Consider the following 16003-nt stretch of genomic DNA (forward strand, 5'->3'; position numbering starts at 1 on the left):
GCACTACTAGGCAAATGGTTGTGGCGGCTGAGGACAATGCCCAATTCACTGTGGTGTCGCGTTATTTTGGCTAAGTATGGTGAGGAGGGCAGCGTGCATGTTTCTGCTTGGTGGAAGGGTGTGCAGGATGCATGGGGAGGGGAAAATGGTTGGTTTGAGGAGGGTGTGCAAAAAGAGGTGCGTTCGGGAAATCATACAAAGTTCTGGTTGGAGACTTGGTCCGGGGTGGGTGTTCTGAGGGAAAAATTCTATCGGTTGTATAATTTGTCGAGGCAAAAATGGGCCACTGTTAGTGAGTGCGGGGCGTGGAGACAGGGAAGTTGGAGCTGGGACTTTCAATGGTGTAGACCGCTGGTTGGTAGGGAGCTGGGTTGGATTCAAAATTTAATCCAGCACATCAATGGTGTTTCAATTTCGGCGGGTGTCCCGGACAAATGGGTTTGGCAGCCAGGTGTGGATGGCAGCTATTCCGTTAACTCAGCTTTTCTTTTTTTGCAGGTACCTTTGGATCAGCCACCTGATCCTGTTTTTAAAACCTTGTGGCGGGTTGTAGGCCCTTCCAATGTAAAGGCATTTGCTTGGAGAGGCCTTCTGAACCGAGTACTGACCTTGGAGAACTTGCTCAAGCGGAATGTTATTCAGTCTCCGGTAGCAGCTACATGCAAGTTGTTTGCAGACAATGGAAACTTGCTCCCATTTATTATTCTCTTGCCCACTGGTTTATGATGTTTGGTGTGCTTGCTTCAAGTGGCTAGGCTATACTACTGTGTTACCAATGGATCCTAAAGCACACTTTTGGCAATTTCAGTTTGGCAAAAATACTGTTCAGAATCAGTGTCTGAGTTCAATTTGGTTGGCTGTGCTTTGGTCGGTGTGGCTCCATCGTAATGAAGTTATTTTCAGATCCGTGAAGGTTGATTTATCTAACATATTGGATATGGTAAAGCTGAAATCCTGGCAGTGGTGCAACGCAGACCTGGGAGGTTTTGGAAATTCCCTATTTGAATGGTTTACAAGTCCCATGATGTGTATCCAAACTTGTTAGCAGCCAAAGGGTGTTAGAAGTCCCACATTGGCTAGAGATAGAGCTAAGATAAGCTTTATAAGGGTAGTGCAAACCTCAACTCTTGAGCTAGCTTTTGTGGTTGAGTATAGGCCTCCCAATTTCTAATATGGTATCAGAGCCTATCCTAGATCCATTTGTTGTGGAGACCACCCATATTTGGGCCACCCGTTGTTGATCCCACGTTCCAGTCTGTTCAATCCTGGACGTGAGAGGGTGTGTTAGAAGTCCCACATTGGCTAGAGATAGAGCCAAGATAAGCTTTATAAGGGTAGTGCAAACCTCAACTCTTGAGCTAGCTTTTGTGGTTGAGTATAGGCCTCCCAATTTCTAATAAAGGGGGCGTGGTGGATATTATGCTGATTTGGGAGCTTTGTCCAAGAAAATGTGGACTCTTTACTGTGCTCTTTACTGTGTTCCTCTCAATTGTGAGCTGCTGTTTTGGTTTGTGTGTGCCTGAGGCTCTTCCTGGTGGATTCACGTATGTTACTAGATAGTTTCAGCCTTTCAGGAGGTATTAGCTAAGGATGCTGTTTCAAAAAAGCTAAGGATGATAGTGTTATAGTGGGTCTGTAGAAGGTTCATGTTGGTGTGTGTTTTCAGTGTTGGTTAGTTCCTAAATTGGGGCTAATTTTGGTTTTTTTTCTCATTTGTTTGTATTCGGGTTGGAGTATCCCTTGTACTCTAATATCTAATACAATTTTGCTTATTCAAAAAAAACCAAGTAGTACGACTTATTTGTTATAGATTTTTCTACACCTTTTTTTTTTTTATCTATTTTCTTATAGTTTTTTTCTATAGATTTTACTGCAGTTCTTTCCAACATATTTTCCTATGGATTCATACTTCATATTTGCTATAGGTTTCCGCGGTTTTCCTACAATTTTGTCCTGCACATTTTGCTACATTTTTAATGCAAATTTCCTACAAATTATGGTTCTTCGAGAGGTTCATGTGGATATTCCCTACAAATTATTTACTCTAAATTTGCTTCTAAGTGTAATTTATTTTAACAAAATAATTACATAATTAAGTTTTAAAATAAATACAATATCTTAATATTTTTTGGTTACCATTTTCGTAGAATTTTACATAACTTTACTTTTATTTATTTACTCACCAAAGTTGTATTTTATCATATCATACTTCATTTATTTAAATAATACAAAAAAAAAACGTAAAAATAATTTCAATCAAATAAGTAAACATCTAAACAAATATTTTAGGTTTATTCATTTCGTTTCCCAACTTCAACCTTCCATTGTTCCCATGTTGTTTCATCTCCTATCTAGGAAAATCCATAGAAATGGCCAAGCCAAGCTCCAATCTCAAACCAATCAGGTACGGGTGGCTTCAATTCTTATTGCTTCACTTGTTCCTCCAGTCAATTTCACCGCACAATCTGTCAAATGCTTTTGCGATTTGCAATCAGATTCAAATCTAGTTCTGGAGTGAACTATTAGGATTTTAATCACCGCTCAACAACATTTGAATGTTAATTACCTCTTCAGTGATCATTTTCTCATATGTATCCCACTCGTCATAGTCTTGAAATCGCCTTGACAATGAATTCCAGCATTCAAAGCGCCATGTATTTTACTAAATGTTGAAATATATGTCTAACTAATTTTAGTTAGGGGTCGATTTTAGGGTTTTGGGATTGATTTTAGTATGTGAGGGTCGATTAGAGTTAGGGTCGGGATACTAAGATAGAGAGAAAAAGAGAAAACCTTTTTGAAAATTAAAGGGCTATGAGCTAGCCCTAGCCCATATGGTTTTTGGCCATTGGGCTAATTTTTTGTGTTGGTTTTTGGTTCTTGGGGTTTTTTTGGCTTAGGGCTAAATTGATAGCTCTCATTATAAAACGAAACATATCTTCATAAGATAAGAAGATCTAATTGTATAAAATTGGAAATTTGATTATATTATACTATATCTTCTCTAATCAGTATCAGCATCAAATCTTACTCATAATTTATACATTAATTTATAATTAAATAACCAATGATTTTATAATTTAATTATTATTTCTTGTCTATAATATTGCCAGCTAATTAAGAGAAGGGAACGATTCTCTAAACCTATTATACATGTATATTTTCTTATTAATAGAAACTATCAATCACATAAATATTGTATTCAAATTTACCAGCCCCACTGGGTTCCATGCCTAATACCAAATCCTACTTGCAGACATTATCAGGTTCTAGAAATCAACCAAAGAAAAGTCAAAAGACATGCAGTACCTACTCAACGCGCTTTTCATCGATTATACTCATTCCATATAAAAAACATGTCAACCTTACCACTTTCAAATCCCATACACATTACAATAATATTCTCATTCTTGAGTTGAGTTGTCATCAATTTTCTTTCTTTCTCTTTTGCAAAACCATTCATTCTTTGTTAACAGGCTTGCAAGTTTCAACACATTATGTGTCCCCTAAGGTTCATCCTAATCTTTCTCTCCACCGCGTTGGCCGCTTATTTCGCATGGACCACCGTGCGTTCCTCCCCGGAGACTGACTTCACCACAACCCAAGGCCACAATGATGAATCCTCCTCCTCCAACAAGGAAAATTTCAATTTTAAAAAGGTACCTTCAATTTTACTTTCTTTATATAATCATTCTTGATTTTCCACCCCTTCTTTTCTTCTTTTCTCCTTTCTCCTGACTTGATTTTTTGCTTTGATTTCAGATGATTCAGAATGGATTTTGGGTACTCGTTGACATGGCTAGTGGGAAATATCTTTGGAGGAATTTGAGGTCTAAGAATGATACTGGAGTACAGCTAAAGAGCTAATAGGAGTAATACAGCCTATAGTTCTTTATTTTCCTTGTTGCAGAAACTGTAATTCTTTTGTTTATTTTGTGATTTCTGATAGAGGAACTTGTCAATTCAAGTCTTTCCAAACTTCTTTCTTGTTTTATTCTTGGTAATACTCGGTAGGTAATGGTCTCTTGTAAGAATTGTAATTGCATATATGAGTTCAATCCTATCCTAGTTTCTCATTTTCAAGATTTTCCCCTGCATATTCAACAATCCCATTGATAATTCCTACCAAGTTTATGAAATACATTTGGTTGTTATCTAATTTGTTTTAACACAATGTTATTTTCAACAAAGTTTCATTATAGTTTTTGGTTTAACTAGTACCAAATTAAAGCGCTTAGATCGACTGACATATGATTATTCTAGCTTATTCTAGCTTAAGCAGATGTTTCAGGAGTCTAATGGCAGCTGCATTAAATACTTAGTAAAAAGAGTTTTATTCATAATGGTCATATCCAACTGGAAATTGTGAAAGCAATTATATATAAAAAAGTATTTGGTTTAATTGAAATTGTTTTCAATAATATAATATTTTTTTCTAAAAAAATATCTGAATCAAAATAAAAAAGATGCATTAGAAAAATGACACATTATTTGGTCTCAAGGATAATTCCATTGCAATATTAAGAATATATGGATTAATATTAGAATATTTGGTTTACTATTAGGAGATTTATATTTTATTATGATTTGATTTCTTAGTATCATTTAGAAGATTAGTATATTAGGAGATATTGTACACATTTACTATTTCCTTAATTAGGTTAGTCTAGGCCTATAAATGTAATCACTTGTTGTATTTTTTATTCAAGCAATTATATTCTTTTTTTCTAACTTTTAAGCAATAATCTAATTTTTCATACTTTCAAGTAATTCTAACAAGTATTAAAGCATCCATATAGTTCTTAAAAAACATAATTATCACCATAGTCATCCATTTCAAGGACTCAAATGATGGCATAATGACATTTAAATCTTAAATCTTTAAAGAAACTAATTTGACGATAAAATTATTTTAAAAACTGATATAATGTTGTTCAAAAAAAAAAAACTGATATGATGACTAATATTAAAATATTTCTGCACAATCTTGGACAAGATTCACATTTGCATATTCGAAGTACTGCAGAGTGCAGACAACCGTTTTTGCTTTCATTAATTATCAGCAAACAGCTTACAACATTCATTTTCATTCACTGTACAATCACCTTAATAAAGAACAAAGTCAGATGTACAAATTCAGAAGAAATGCTAGTAGTGGCGGCATGGTCTCTTTATATATCACATATGGTCAGATTGTAGCTTAATGGACATGTAGAGAAGCGTTAACAGAGCACCTTGGGGAAGTGGTGCATACCTTGCAAGGTAGGAGCCAACCCACATGGCTACCATAACTAGGGCAACTGCACTACTACTTGTTTTCCCGCAAACCCAACTTGCGAACGACAGGCACAATGTTAGCAATATGCCACCCCTTCCACCCAAAATCCATGCTATTAGATAACCAATTTTATAGCCGGAGTCTAATTTCTTATCAAACAATGCTGTCAAACTGCTAAACATAAGGGAGAGGCGGGATCCAAACGTCTGCAACAAGAACAGTGACATGAATGCTGATCTAAGCACTTCAACAAAAGAGCCCCTCTCTTCTTCTAAATTTTCTTCATCTTCATCTTCCTCCTCATCTGTTTCACTGTAGTAGCTTTCATCCGCATTGTAATGCTCCCAAACTCTTTCACCCTGCCTTTTCTTCCTCAGGTTGGCCCACCTATAGATTCTTTCCTGATCTTCATATTCAGGGCTGTAGCTGTAACTCCATTTTTCCCTGTAAGGCTTTTGACCCAATTGAAGTTCCCGATCATACTGAATTCTCGTTGCTTCATTCGAAAGTACCTGTTTAAGGATATAAAAGTAGATGTCAGCAATTGATTTCCGTATGTAAATGTGCTCCGAAACACAAGGAAAAAAAAACCTTATATTCCAGAAGAAATTCTTGGGGGCTTCATAAAATGGCTTCAAAACTGAGTTGTGTTATTTTTAATTTGAAAACTGAACCAGAGTGTAAAATGAGTTTGTTTTTCAAACCTTAATCTGGAAGTGCATTTTTAAAAACCATTTACTACATCTCTACGATAGCTATGAATTTTCTTTTTCAGCTTCTACCAAAGAAAATAGTTCTGGATCCATTTATAAGTGAAAGTAATACAGTAAGATCTCGATTAAAGAATCCAAAATGTTTCTCTTACCCTAGAAGAATTAAAATTTATCCCTGGTAAGAGGCAATTATTTCTATATAGCAAGAAAGATTGAATAACAGTTGCTCACTTCATACGCATAACGGATGCTCTTGAACAATTCAGCTGCGCCTGAATCCTTGCTAACATCAGGGTGATACTGCATTCACAACAAAATAATCAGCAAGGTGAACTATATGCTCAGGGCTAAGTTAGAACTTAGTACGTAGGGGAAAATAACCAGTTTCAATTATACATTCTTGCTGAAAGATATATTCAAGAAAAGACTAAGAATTCAAAGATTAAACATGCAAATCCAAAATGTGTATGTTGCAAGCAAACCTGGATATGGTGTAGCACAAGAGGAAGTAAGCAGGTGTTTGGTTTAGCATATGATAATAGTTTATAAGTTACCTATAAGCTCTTTTGATCATATTTTAATATTTCACAGATTACTTATACCTACCTATAAGCTCCTTTGTACTTATTTTTATAAGTTTTCCAAATAAGCTTATGAATAAGGGCTTATGCCATTAGTGCTTATTGACATATGCGCGTAAACAAGTTATTTACTCGACCGCATTTTAAAATTAGAAGTTTATAACCATATGCAATATCTCAGCCCTGCAGCTATTAAGGCAAAAGGAAAGAAGGAAACAAGAAGAGCCTAAATAAAAGTAGTGAAGTTAAACAAAACCCAATCTCACAAATAATGATGGAATTGTAACAATTTGAGCTATATATGTATTGCAAATTTGCAATGCATTTCTCCCCTGAACTATGATCCTTTGGCAAATAGCACATGAGTTCATTGGGTTTGTTGAGGAAAACTGAAATCAAGAAAGTCACAGTTGAAATGATAATTTGCATTATAACGTTTGATAAATCAATCATCAAGTTTACAGAGTTGTGAAAGATCAATAACAGGTTGCAGTTCATAGCAAGAAATGCAATCAAGCAAGAGACATGAAGCAAAGTTCCAAAATCGAAATGAGGAAGGTGATTTTGAATACCTTGCGAGCCAGGAGGCGATAAGCACGTTTGATCTCGACGGCAGTGGCGGTGTGGGCGACGCCAAGCACGGTGTAATGATTGAGGCCGGCGTTGATTGCAGCAGCGGAAGAGGAGGAGGAGGATGAGGATGAGGCTGCTGTGATGAGTGAGGGCCGCCGGCGAGGAGGACTCGGCAGCGTGGCGGAGAAGAAGGGGTTGGAATCGGCGGCGCCGCCGTATTGTGCGACGGAGATGGATCCTAACAGAAGATGCGATTGCATTTTCAGTCGATGAATCACAAAGGGGTTTCTTCTCTATCCACACACCATACTCACTCACACTCACAGTCACAGGCAGCACTATGGGAAGAAAATAAGTAATTTGTTTTACACGACTTTAATATTACATTTTACACATCCAATAGATTTTAATTTTTAAAGATCTTTTAAATTCCAAAATATCCTTAAATAAAAAACGTGATTTTTGCGTCACATGGTTGCTCGCGGTGCTCCTATTTTCTCGAAGTCGGACGGTCTTCATTGTTTTCACGATTGTCCCCATTCGCGTGAAGTCTGGCCAGGCTAATTTTTCTGTCCTGTCCTGAATGCTTAAGATTGGGTTCACTATCAGGTTACAAGCACGCATTCCTCTGTGTTTAATGCTGCTACATAGGGATTATGACGTTGGTGGAATGAAATGGTGTTGGGAGATAAGCGTTGGAATATTGACTATATTTGCATATGGATTCCTCAGGACCATGTGCGCTTTCTTGCTCAGAGTAAGGACGTTGCAGCTGATGTTGTTCTTCTTTCTCGTTGGGTTGTTGGTTGTTCCTTTACTAGGATTCTACAAACAGAATGTCGTTGGTGCCTATAGTACGCACTTCCCAACATATGAGAATGGGAGGACTAGTTTGGTGAGAGTTTTCGATCTTGGTTGTGAGGTTTCTATGCAAGTTTGGGCGGTGGTGAGTGTGACTCCCTATGCGCATAGATTTGAAGTATGTTCTATCAGTATTATGGGATATGAATGTTAGAATTGTGAAACAGATTATTTGGGGATTGTTGAGTCATTATTAGATTAGAGGTTTCTGTCTCATTTGCCCATAACCTTTTTATTCTTCTCAAACTTCTCGAGGAGAATTGGGAAGTGTATCTGCGTCGTAGAGAAGTTAATCATTTTAATTTTGTAACAAAAAAGCTAACCATTTTAATGAACTCTTTTTATGCGTATATGTATCATTCACATGAGACACTCATGTTCGAGCAGAAATGATTCACATTAGGGTGATGCTAACTCTCAAGACTCAAAACTGAAACCTTATTCAAATATATACCGGTTGAAATAACCATGGTTGATGTTTTAATTAACTTTGATAAGCACATAAGAATGAGGGGCAATAAAAAAACCTCCCTTAACCAGTATATTATGTTAGTTAAGAGTCATTACTCATTGGTGTATTTATAGTAATGGGTATGGAAGAGTATTAATTAGATGAAAAGAATGGAAGGTAGGTCCCAGTGAGAGTAATCAAGGGAGCACCGCGTTGTCCGTGAAGAGAGTAATTCATTTCAGAGGTTCAGACAAGAGCGGTGTCCAGATTCATTCATTCATTCATTCACTCACTGTTGTCCTCCAAACATCAACGGAGCACAGGAAAACCTTGTAACTCACAAAAATGGAAACCAATGATTTCGCCATTTACACGGCGTAACACACACCACAACCACCACCACTGTTTCTCTCTCTATTTTGCACCCGAAAACCACAATAAGATAGCTTCATTCCACACCATACCATAGCTTTCAGATTGAGACACAAAACGCCCATCTTTCTTCCTGGTACTCACTTTCATCCCTTTCCCTATTTTTCTCTTAAAGTTGTTTTTTTGTGAAATGGGTTGTGGTTAAAAATGTCTGATCTTTTCATTACTCTTTGCACCAGAAAATTGAGATTAATAAATGGTATGGAACATTTCTCTCTATGTGTTGTTAATCCTAGATGACTTGACATTGTGATGCATGTCTGTACTGTAGGTAATAATGTGATCATGAGATTATAGGGTAGGTGGGGGAGCACTAGATTGAAACTGTTTTTGATGATGTAGTACATCTTTTGAAAACTTCAAAATGCCATGGAGTTTAATCAATGTTTGTGCCAGGCCAACAATGCTTGAAATTTTCTATTGAGAAAGTAAAGTTCTTGAGGGATCCACCTTTGGCTTGATTGATAATCAAGTTAGTTGCTTGCAGAATAGGCATGAATTGAGTGTGTGTAAGAAAGTGATTGCTATGAGTCTTGTTCAGGAAGACTGTTTGAAACTTTTGAGTGTGACTTTTGGAGCATATTTTATGAACCTTCGAATGTTGGAAAGAGAAAGACAATATTTTATAATGAAGGACCAATCATGGTTAGAGCATCTCCAATGGAGTCCTTATTTTGGGACCTTAAAATAAGATCCGGATCTTATTAGATCCCACCATTGGAGTTGTCCTACATGGCATGAGATCTTAGCAAAAGCTAAGATCCGTGCCTTAGCTCAGGTACTCTCAAATGTGGGATCTTAAATAAAATAATATTTTTTTCTCTCTCCTTCAATACCATAATCAAAGTGAAAATTAGGGAGGAAAATAAATAATATAAATATATTGAGTACTGTGGGTCCAGACAAAAGTAAAATAAGATCTCAACCACTAGAGTGAAATGTGTATGAAGACCTTATGAGTGTCTTAAATCCTATGTGGCAATTTGGGCCCACAAGAATTGAGTTAAGTCCCAAAATAAGTTCCTACCATTGGAGATGCTCTTAGATTTGTGTCTTCCTCTCCCAACAGGACATGATCATATTCTGTTTATTCTATTTATTAAAACACAAGGAGGATCCAAACTTATAGGTTAAGTCCAAAAAAATTCCTTGTTGTTAGCACTATGAGATATCATCCTAATCTATATGGGAAGCTTTTGTAAGTACAATGTATCTGGCCTCTCTTTTTGTTAAACTGTTTATGTTTCTTTATCGACACAACCAAGTGGGCGTGATGTGATCACAATTCCACTATCTATAATTGGTGTACCATGACGTGCTTTTTACTCTGTACTATTGCTGTAATGCTTGCCCTGATGAAGCACGTATCAGCTATCTTGTGTATTTGTAATACTGTCATGCTTTTCTATTCTAAGTCCCTCTATTCTTATTTATTGTTTGATTCTGCAGTAATCCATGAAATGCGATTAATATCTTAAGATTGATCCATAGAGGAGACACGGGGAATTGTTACAATGTCAACTCTGAGCAATGCAACAAATATATTTTGGCAAGAATGTCAAATAGGAAATCCTGAAAGGCAGAAGCTACTTAACCAAAAGGGATGCGTTGTATGGATTACTGGACTTAGCGGATCAGGTTCATATTGTTAGTGGCTGATTGCCTATGTCTTTTCAACATTGGTTCAAGATATCTTTCTTTTTTTTAGCACGGGAAGCATTATCTGTTATTGCTGTTTGTAATGCTTATGCTTTTCGTTGTGTTTTAGTTGCTTCCTGAATATAAGATTCCCCTTTAACTTACTTGATCTGCAGGAATCTAAGATTCCTGTAACAAGTGTATGTGTAATGTGCCTACCACATGCCAGATTGATTGTTTTCTCTTTGGTTCAGGAAAAAGCACATTAGCATGCTCACTAAGCAGAGAACTGCACTCAAGGGGAAAGTTATCTTATGTCCTTGATGGAGATAACCTCCGACATGGACTGAACAAGGATCTTGGTTTTAAACCTGAGGACCGCACTGAAAATATTCGCAGAACTGGTAAGCTTGTTCCTATGAACAAATTGTTTAAAGAAATGAGTAACATGAATCTGAAATCAGTTTTATCATGTTGATTATTTGTTATGTGCCAAGGATAGACATCAGAGTGATTTCAGTAGTCTAGACTTGCATGATTTTCATCCCCTGGAACAACCTATAATAGCTGTCCAGGAATTTTTGCTATCAAAAACTACATAGTTGAATGAGTGAATAAAAAGAATAGAAAGTCATAGATGATATCTGTTTTATCATGGCATTTTTAGTGCCCTGTTTTTCAGAAGATGAAATATTGCAAGAAATATTTATCTGGTCATATCCAACTTACTTAGATGTTTGAGTAATATAGAAGGTGTTTGCAAAATGAAGCACGGGCAATTGCTCACATTAATTGGATGCATGTTACCAATTCCATAACCGATACTTTGTCTCTATACTGTGATGTTTACCTGCTTCAAAAATCTGTTTCTATATATAATAGAAATGATGCACATGCAGTTTTATGCTAGCTGGTATGTTAAAAAGTCTGATGCATACATGTTTTTAAAGATTTTACTGATCAGAAAATTATTTAATTCAGGAGAGGTGGCAAAACTATTTGCCGATGCTGGTCTAATATGTGTCGCCAGTCTGATTTCTCCCTATAGAAGAGATCGGGACGTTTGCCGTGCCATGTTGTCTGATGCCAATTTTATTGAGGCAAGGATCCTTTCGACATTTCATCTCATTGGTGTATATCGGTCTGCATTATATTTGATAGTGGAATTGTAATTACAGGTATTCATGAACATGCCTCTGGAATTGTGTGAGGCACGAGATCCGAAAGGCCTCTATAAGCTTGCTCGTGCTGGAAAGATCAAAGGTTTGCTTCTATAATTTGTTTTTCCAGCACACCCCAACCCTGTAAAATAAAGAAACTGAAATTGAGACATAGGAAGAAATGACAAAAGATGAAGCCAGCCCAAAATTAAATTTATTCTGCATGGTTCACTAGGGTAGGGTTGAATGCATTACAATAATTATTCCAAAAATGTATTTAAGCCCATGTTTTTTTCTTGTACCTTTACATGACTGCTAGCCAAAGTATAATTTGTCTCGTATATCATATTTGTGGTTGAGTCTTTTAGTTTAAGCATATTTGATTGCTAGCTAAAGTATAGTTCATAAGGATAAAGATGTTACATCCCAATGCACTCTTAAGTAAAGTAGCTTGTTGCTACTTTTCTATTTTCTTGTATCAAACAAGGATAGAAAGTATCATACCAACAGGCTCTGAGTCTTGCAACATGTTTAGTTTCACGTTGAAGTGCTCTAAAATCACTACTTTCTTCACAAAAGCTACTGTCAGTAGCTTCTTTCAGAAGCACTTACCCGCTTCTAACTTAAAAACGTACCTAGCTCCAAACAAATACTTGATATGTGCTACTGTAACTAGTGCTGGTTAGTCCTTGGCTCTAGCCCTTGCTGGCAAAGAGATGGCTTTCATAAACTCTTAAGATAACAACATTGTCTTCAGTTTATGGTGGCCAACGTCAATTGAATTTCCATTCAACTAATGAATTTTACGCTTCTAAGTTCTAAGTTCTAACGTGATTAAAAATTTCATGTCCTACTAAATATTGTTGACAGAGTTCATGCATTGTCTTCATTTAACCTGCATTGCATCTCAACTTGAATATTGAAGTGATCTTTCTTGCATTGTCTTCATTTAACCTGTTTGACATCTTTCCTTTAAATTCAAACATTTGTAAAACATGGCTTTAAACCCTTTCTTAAACTCTAACAGCTGAAACTATGCATGTGGCATTTTTTAACTAACTGTGAACCTAATTGCATAGGTTTTACTGGCATTGATGATCCTTATGAACCACCGTTAAACTGTGAGGTACGTGTACACGGAGACGGAGCTTCTAAAATTGTTCATTGCTGTGTCTAAGGTGTTACTTAGATGTATTTATTTTAACATGATCCCGTTGTTTCCAGATAGAAATAAAGCAGGAAGGTGGAGTTTGTCCAACACCCAATGTGATGGCTGGCCAAGTAGCTTGTTACTTGGAGGAAAAAGGATTTCTTGAATGTTAGGAAATTGGTAGTTATATCTATTGGCTGATAATTTGTAATGTCAGTATGCTCTAATTATAATGTTTTTCTTATTGAAGTTGAAATCCTAGGAAGTGCTGCGGCGGGTATGACACGGTGCCACGGTGGTGAGGGGATAAGGGGACTTGTAAAATTCATCAACTATACATAATATTTAATTGGATAAATATTTTCTTTTCAAATTTCATTCTATAGGGTGTGGATTTCTTCGATGTGTTCCGGGGTCAAATGACGTGCAAAATGTAGGGTGTGAGCATCTCTATTCTCTATTTAGTGTGCCAATAAATTCTTTATTTAATCGGATAAAAATATCAAGTGGAATTGAGTATAGTATCAAATAATGGAGGCAATATTTACCAAAAAAAAAATAATGGAGGCAATTATGAATGCATGTATATGTTATTAACATTTGAGAACATGAAATGCTTCATCCCTTGGATGAAGCAAATCGAATATGAGGCTTTGTGTGCAAACCAGTTGTTAAGGTTTCTGCTCCTAGTAAATATATTTGAACACATGATGATAAGCGTTTATATATAAACAACGTTATTTCTATTTTTAGATAAACTTGGAACATATTTTACAAATTTTCTAAGCTTAAATAATTCTATTAATTTGCAATCAAACAATATCATTAATATTCACAAAGTTTATAGTGTAGGGACTTGGGAGTGCTTTTGCAGCAGAGCTTCTTGGGGTGCGAGACGGTTTGAAGTATGCTTGGGAGCTAGACATTCGGGACATTGTGTGCAGTGTGGATAACATGGAAGTAGTTGATGTGTTGGGTCAGAACCGTGATACTAGTGTTTTTGGCACTGAGATATTATTGATGTTATTCGGGCGATGTTGGCTTAGGAGTGGAGTGTTACATTTATTTGCATTTGCATTTCTCGCAAGCGAAATAGTGTGGCGGATGCTCTAGCTAAGTTTGTCTCTCGAACGCATGCTCCTACACGTATTTGAAAGGCTCCGCTTTCGTTTGTGATCCCGCCGTTGTGCAGGGATGTTTAGGATAGTTTGTTTTTTCTTTCTGTGTCTTTTGTCCCTTTTGTTACGAAAATACTAGTACATGCTAACACGTTATATATAATGATGTATATAATAAGCATAAATTACTAACTTCTTTGACGTCAAAGATCTTGCACAAAAGTTCATCACAAATTCGCATATTTATAGTAAAAAATATTAGAAACTAATTAAAATAAAAGTTGCGAAAAAGAAGGGATTATAAGAAAGTGAGAGGAGAGTGAAGTAAGGTATGTTGAAAGTAACGAGCGGATTCCTTATATGTAGGTTACTGACACTATTGGAAACCTATTAAAAGAAAAGTTTACCGATGATTTTTTTATCGGTAACTAGATGGTACAGTAAATGCATCGGTTTGAACGAGGTATCGACGACTTTAACCTTAGTAATTTCACTGTCACCTACTGATTGACATGGTCGTTGGAAAAACTAGTTGTACATGTTCACACCACTTTTGCCTCCCCCCTCCCCCACTTACCGATGGTTTTAGTCATCGCAATAGTTCTTTTTTCAGCTGGAAACTCATTACTGGCGGCTTAACCAAGTTAGATGTGCCTCATTCGATATTAGAGACTCTCATCTTTTAAAGATCTGTTACTAGTAGGATTTGAACTCTGGACTTGAGAAGTTTTGTTCCATCAAGTTCCAATTAGGCCATCCCACCAGTATAGACTCTCATCTTGAGAGATGCTCTCATTGTGCTTAGTTTTATTGTTTTTTTTTTCGAAGCACAAAAAGATCACGTACATTATACCCGTATTTGCACCCGAAACCGGTACCGTACCCATATGAGCGCAACGTTTAATCTAATCGGTTGATTGTTATTATTACTATTATTTGGTAGTAAAAAATAGATTGATTAGGTACACAAAATTCATTTTCCTTTAGGCGGTTGATGTCAAAATTACCCACACCCGTGGATACCAACGGATAAAAACCCGCTATGGATAAAATTACTCACGCCCATTGGTATCCACATATTTATTTAATGGATATTTCCACTATCCATTTATTAATGGGGCGGGTACGAATATTGATATATTCATACCCATGGATACCCACCCGATATATAAAATACTAAAATATCTTTTATATGTATATACATAGTTAATTGGTAATGGTAAAAAGAAGCCCTTAGATCCAAAAAAATGGTAGAAAAAAAGTATTTTCCTTAACACATTGATTGACCGTAAAGTCCAATGTTAAATTTTATATTTAATATAATTTTCTTTTGAACAAATATATGTGAATTCAATTATGTTCCTGGGTGTCGGGTGCTCATAGATATCCACGGATATTTTATAATCCGGTTAAAAGTCACTTAATGGATACCAATGTAGGTATGGAGTGGGTATAAATATAAAGTTTTACATGTGGAACGGGTGGTGGGTATATACTATCCATGCCCACCCGTACCCATGACATGCCTAGGTGGTTGCAATGCAAACATCCAATACATTAATGGCCCATTCTGAAACATTAGAAATTTTGTGACTAGATCCTAAACCCAAACAAAACAAATTCAACACGCATCTATCTATCTAGCCTGTCCAGTACCATCAAGGATCAAGGACAAAGGTAGAAGAAACAAGCACGGTATCAGACAACGACAACAACGTAGAGGGATTGGATTTTCAGATCAAGGAGGATGGTGCTGAACAGCGGCGCGGTGGTGAAGGTAGCCCACGTGGCAGCCACCCTGTGCCAGTACATAGCCTGCAACCCTGAGAGGTTCACCAGCGACGCCGTTTTGCGCCTCATCTTCTGTCTCCCTTTTCAACGCTTGGTCTTCTCCTTCTCCTCCTACCTCCGCGGCCATCCTCCTCCACAACAACATTCCGATTGATCAAATAGTACCTTCTCTCTCTCTACGTCTACGGTGAATCAATCGTTCTTGTACATTCTTATAAGTATTATTATTATTATTATTATTATTATTATTATTATTA

General features: G+C 36.5%; 3 protein-coding genes across 5 annotated transcripts; 2 read left to right on the forward strand and 1 right to left on the reverse strand.

Moving 5' to 3' along the window:
* The first annotated feature begins 3325 nt into the window (after positions 1-3325).
* Positions 3326-4076, forward strand: LOC130729878 (uncharacterized). Its single transcript, XM_057581729.1, has 2 exons — positions 3326-3659; positions 3763-4076. The coding sequence occupies exons 1-2, from the start codon at positions 3498-3500 to the stop codon at positions 3865-3867; spliced, it is 267 nt and encodes an 88-aa protein (XP_057437712.1). The 5' UTR covers positions 3326-3497; the 3' UTR covers positions 3868-4076.
* A 952-nt stretch (positions 4077-5028) lies between these two features.
* Positions 5029-7495, reverse strand: LOC130729876 (uncharacterized). Its single transcript, XM_057581725.1, has 3 exons — positions 7145-7495; positions 6223-6291; positions 5029-5790 (listed from the first exon to the last, which is right to left on the reverse strand). Exons 1-3 carry the CDS (start codon positions 7403-7405, stop codon positions 5179-5181), a joined length of 942 nt encoding a protein of 313 aa, XP_057437708.1. The 5' UTR covers positions 7406-7495; the 3' UTR covers positions 5029-5178.
* A 1128-nt stretch (positions 7496-8623) lies between these two features.
* On the forward strand, positions 8624-13240 carry LOC130729877 (adenylyl-sulfate kinase 3). 3 transcript variants are annotated; one of them, XM_057581726.1, is made up of 7 exons: positions 8624-8965; positions 10339-10527; positions 10782-10931; positions 11509-11627; positions 11706-11790; positions 12767-12813; positions 12912-13240. In XM_057581726.1, exons 2-7 carry the CDS (start codon positions 10404-10406, stop codon positions 13008-13010), a joined length of 624 nt encoding a protein of 207 aa, XP_057437709.1. In that variant the 5' UTR covers positions 8624-8965; positions 10339-10403; the 3' UTR covers positions 13011-13240. The 3 variants fall into 3 exon arrangements, with proteins under 3 accessions (XP_057437709.1, XP_057437711.1, XP_057437710.1); XM_057581728.1 differs by lacking the exon at positions 8624-8965 and adding an exon at positions 9973-10087; XM_057581727.1 differs by lacking the exon at positions 8624-8965 and adding an exon at positions 10105-10249.
* Positions 13241-16003: the final 2763 nt, after the last annotated feature.

Source organism: Lotus japonicus, chromosome 1 (genome assembly GCF_012489685.1).
Source record: "Lotus japonicus ecotype B-129 chromosome 1, LjGifu_v1.2".
NCBI lineage: Eukaryota > Viridiplantae > Streptophyta > Magnoliopsida > Fabales > Fabaceae > Lotus > Lotus japonicus.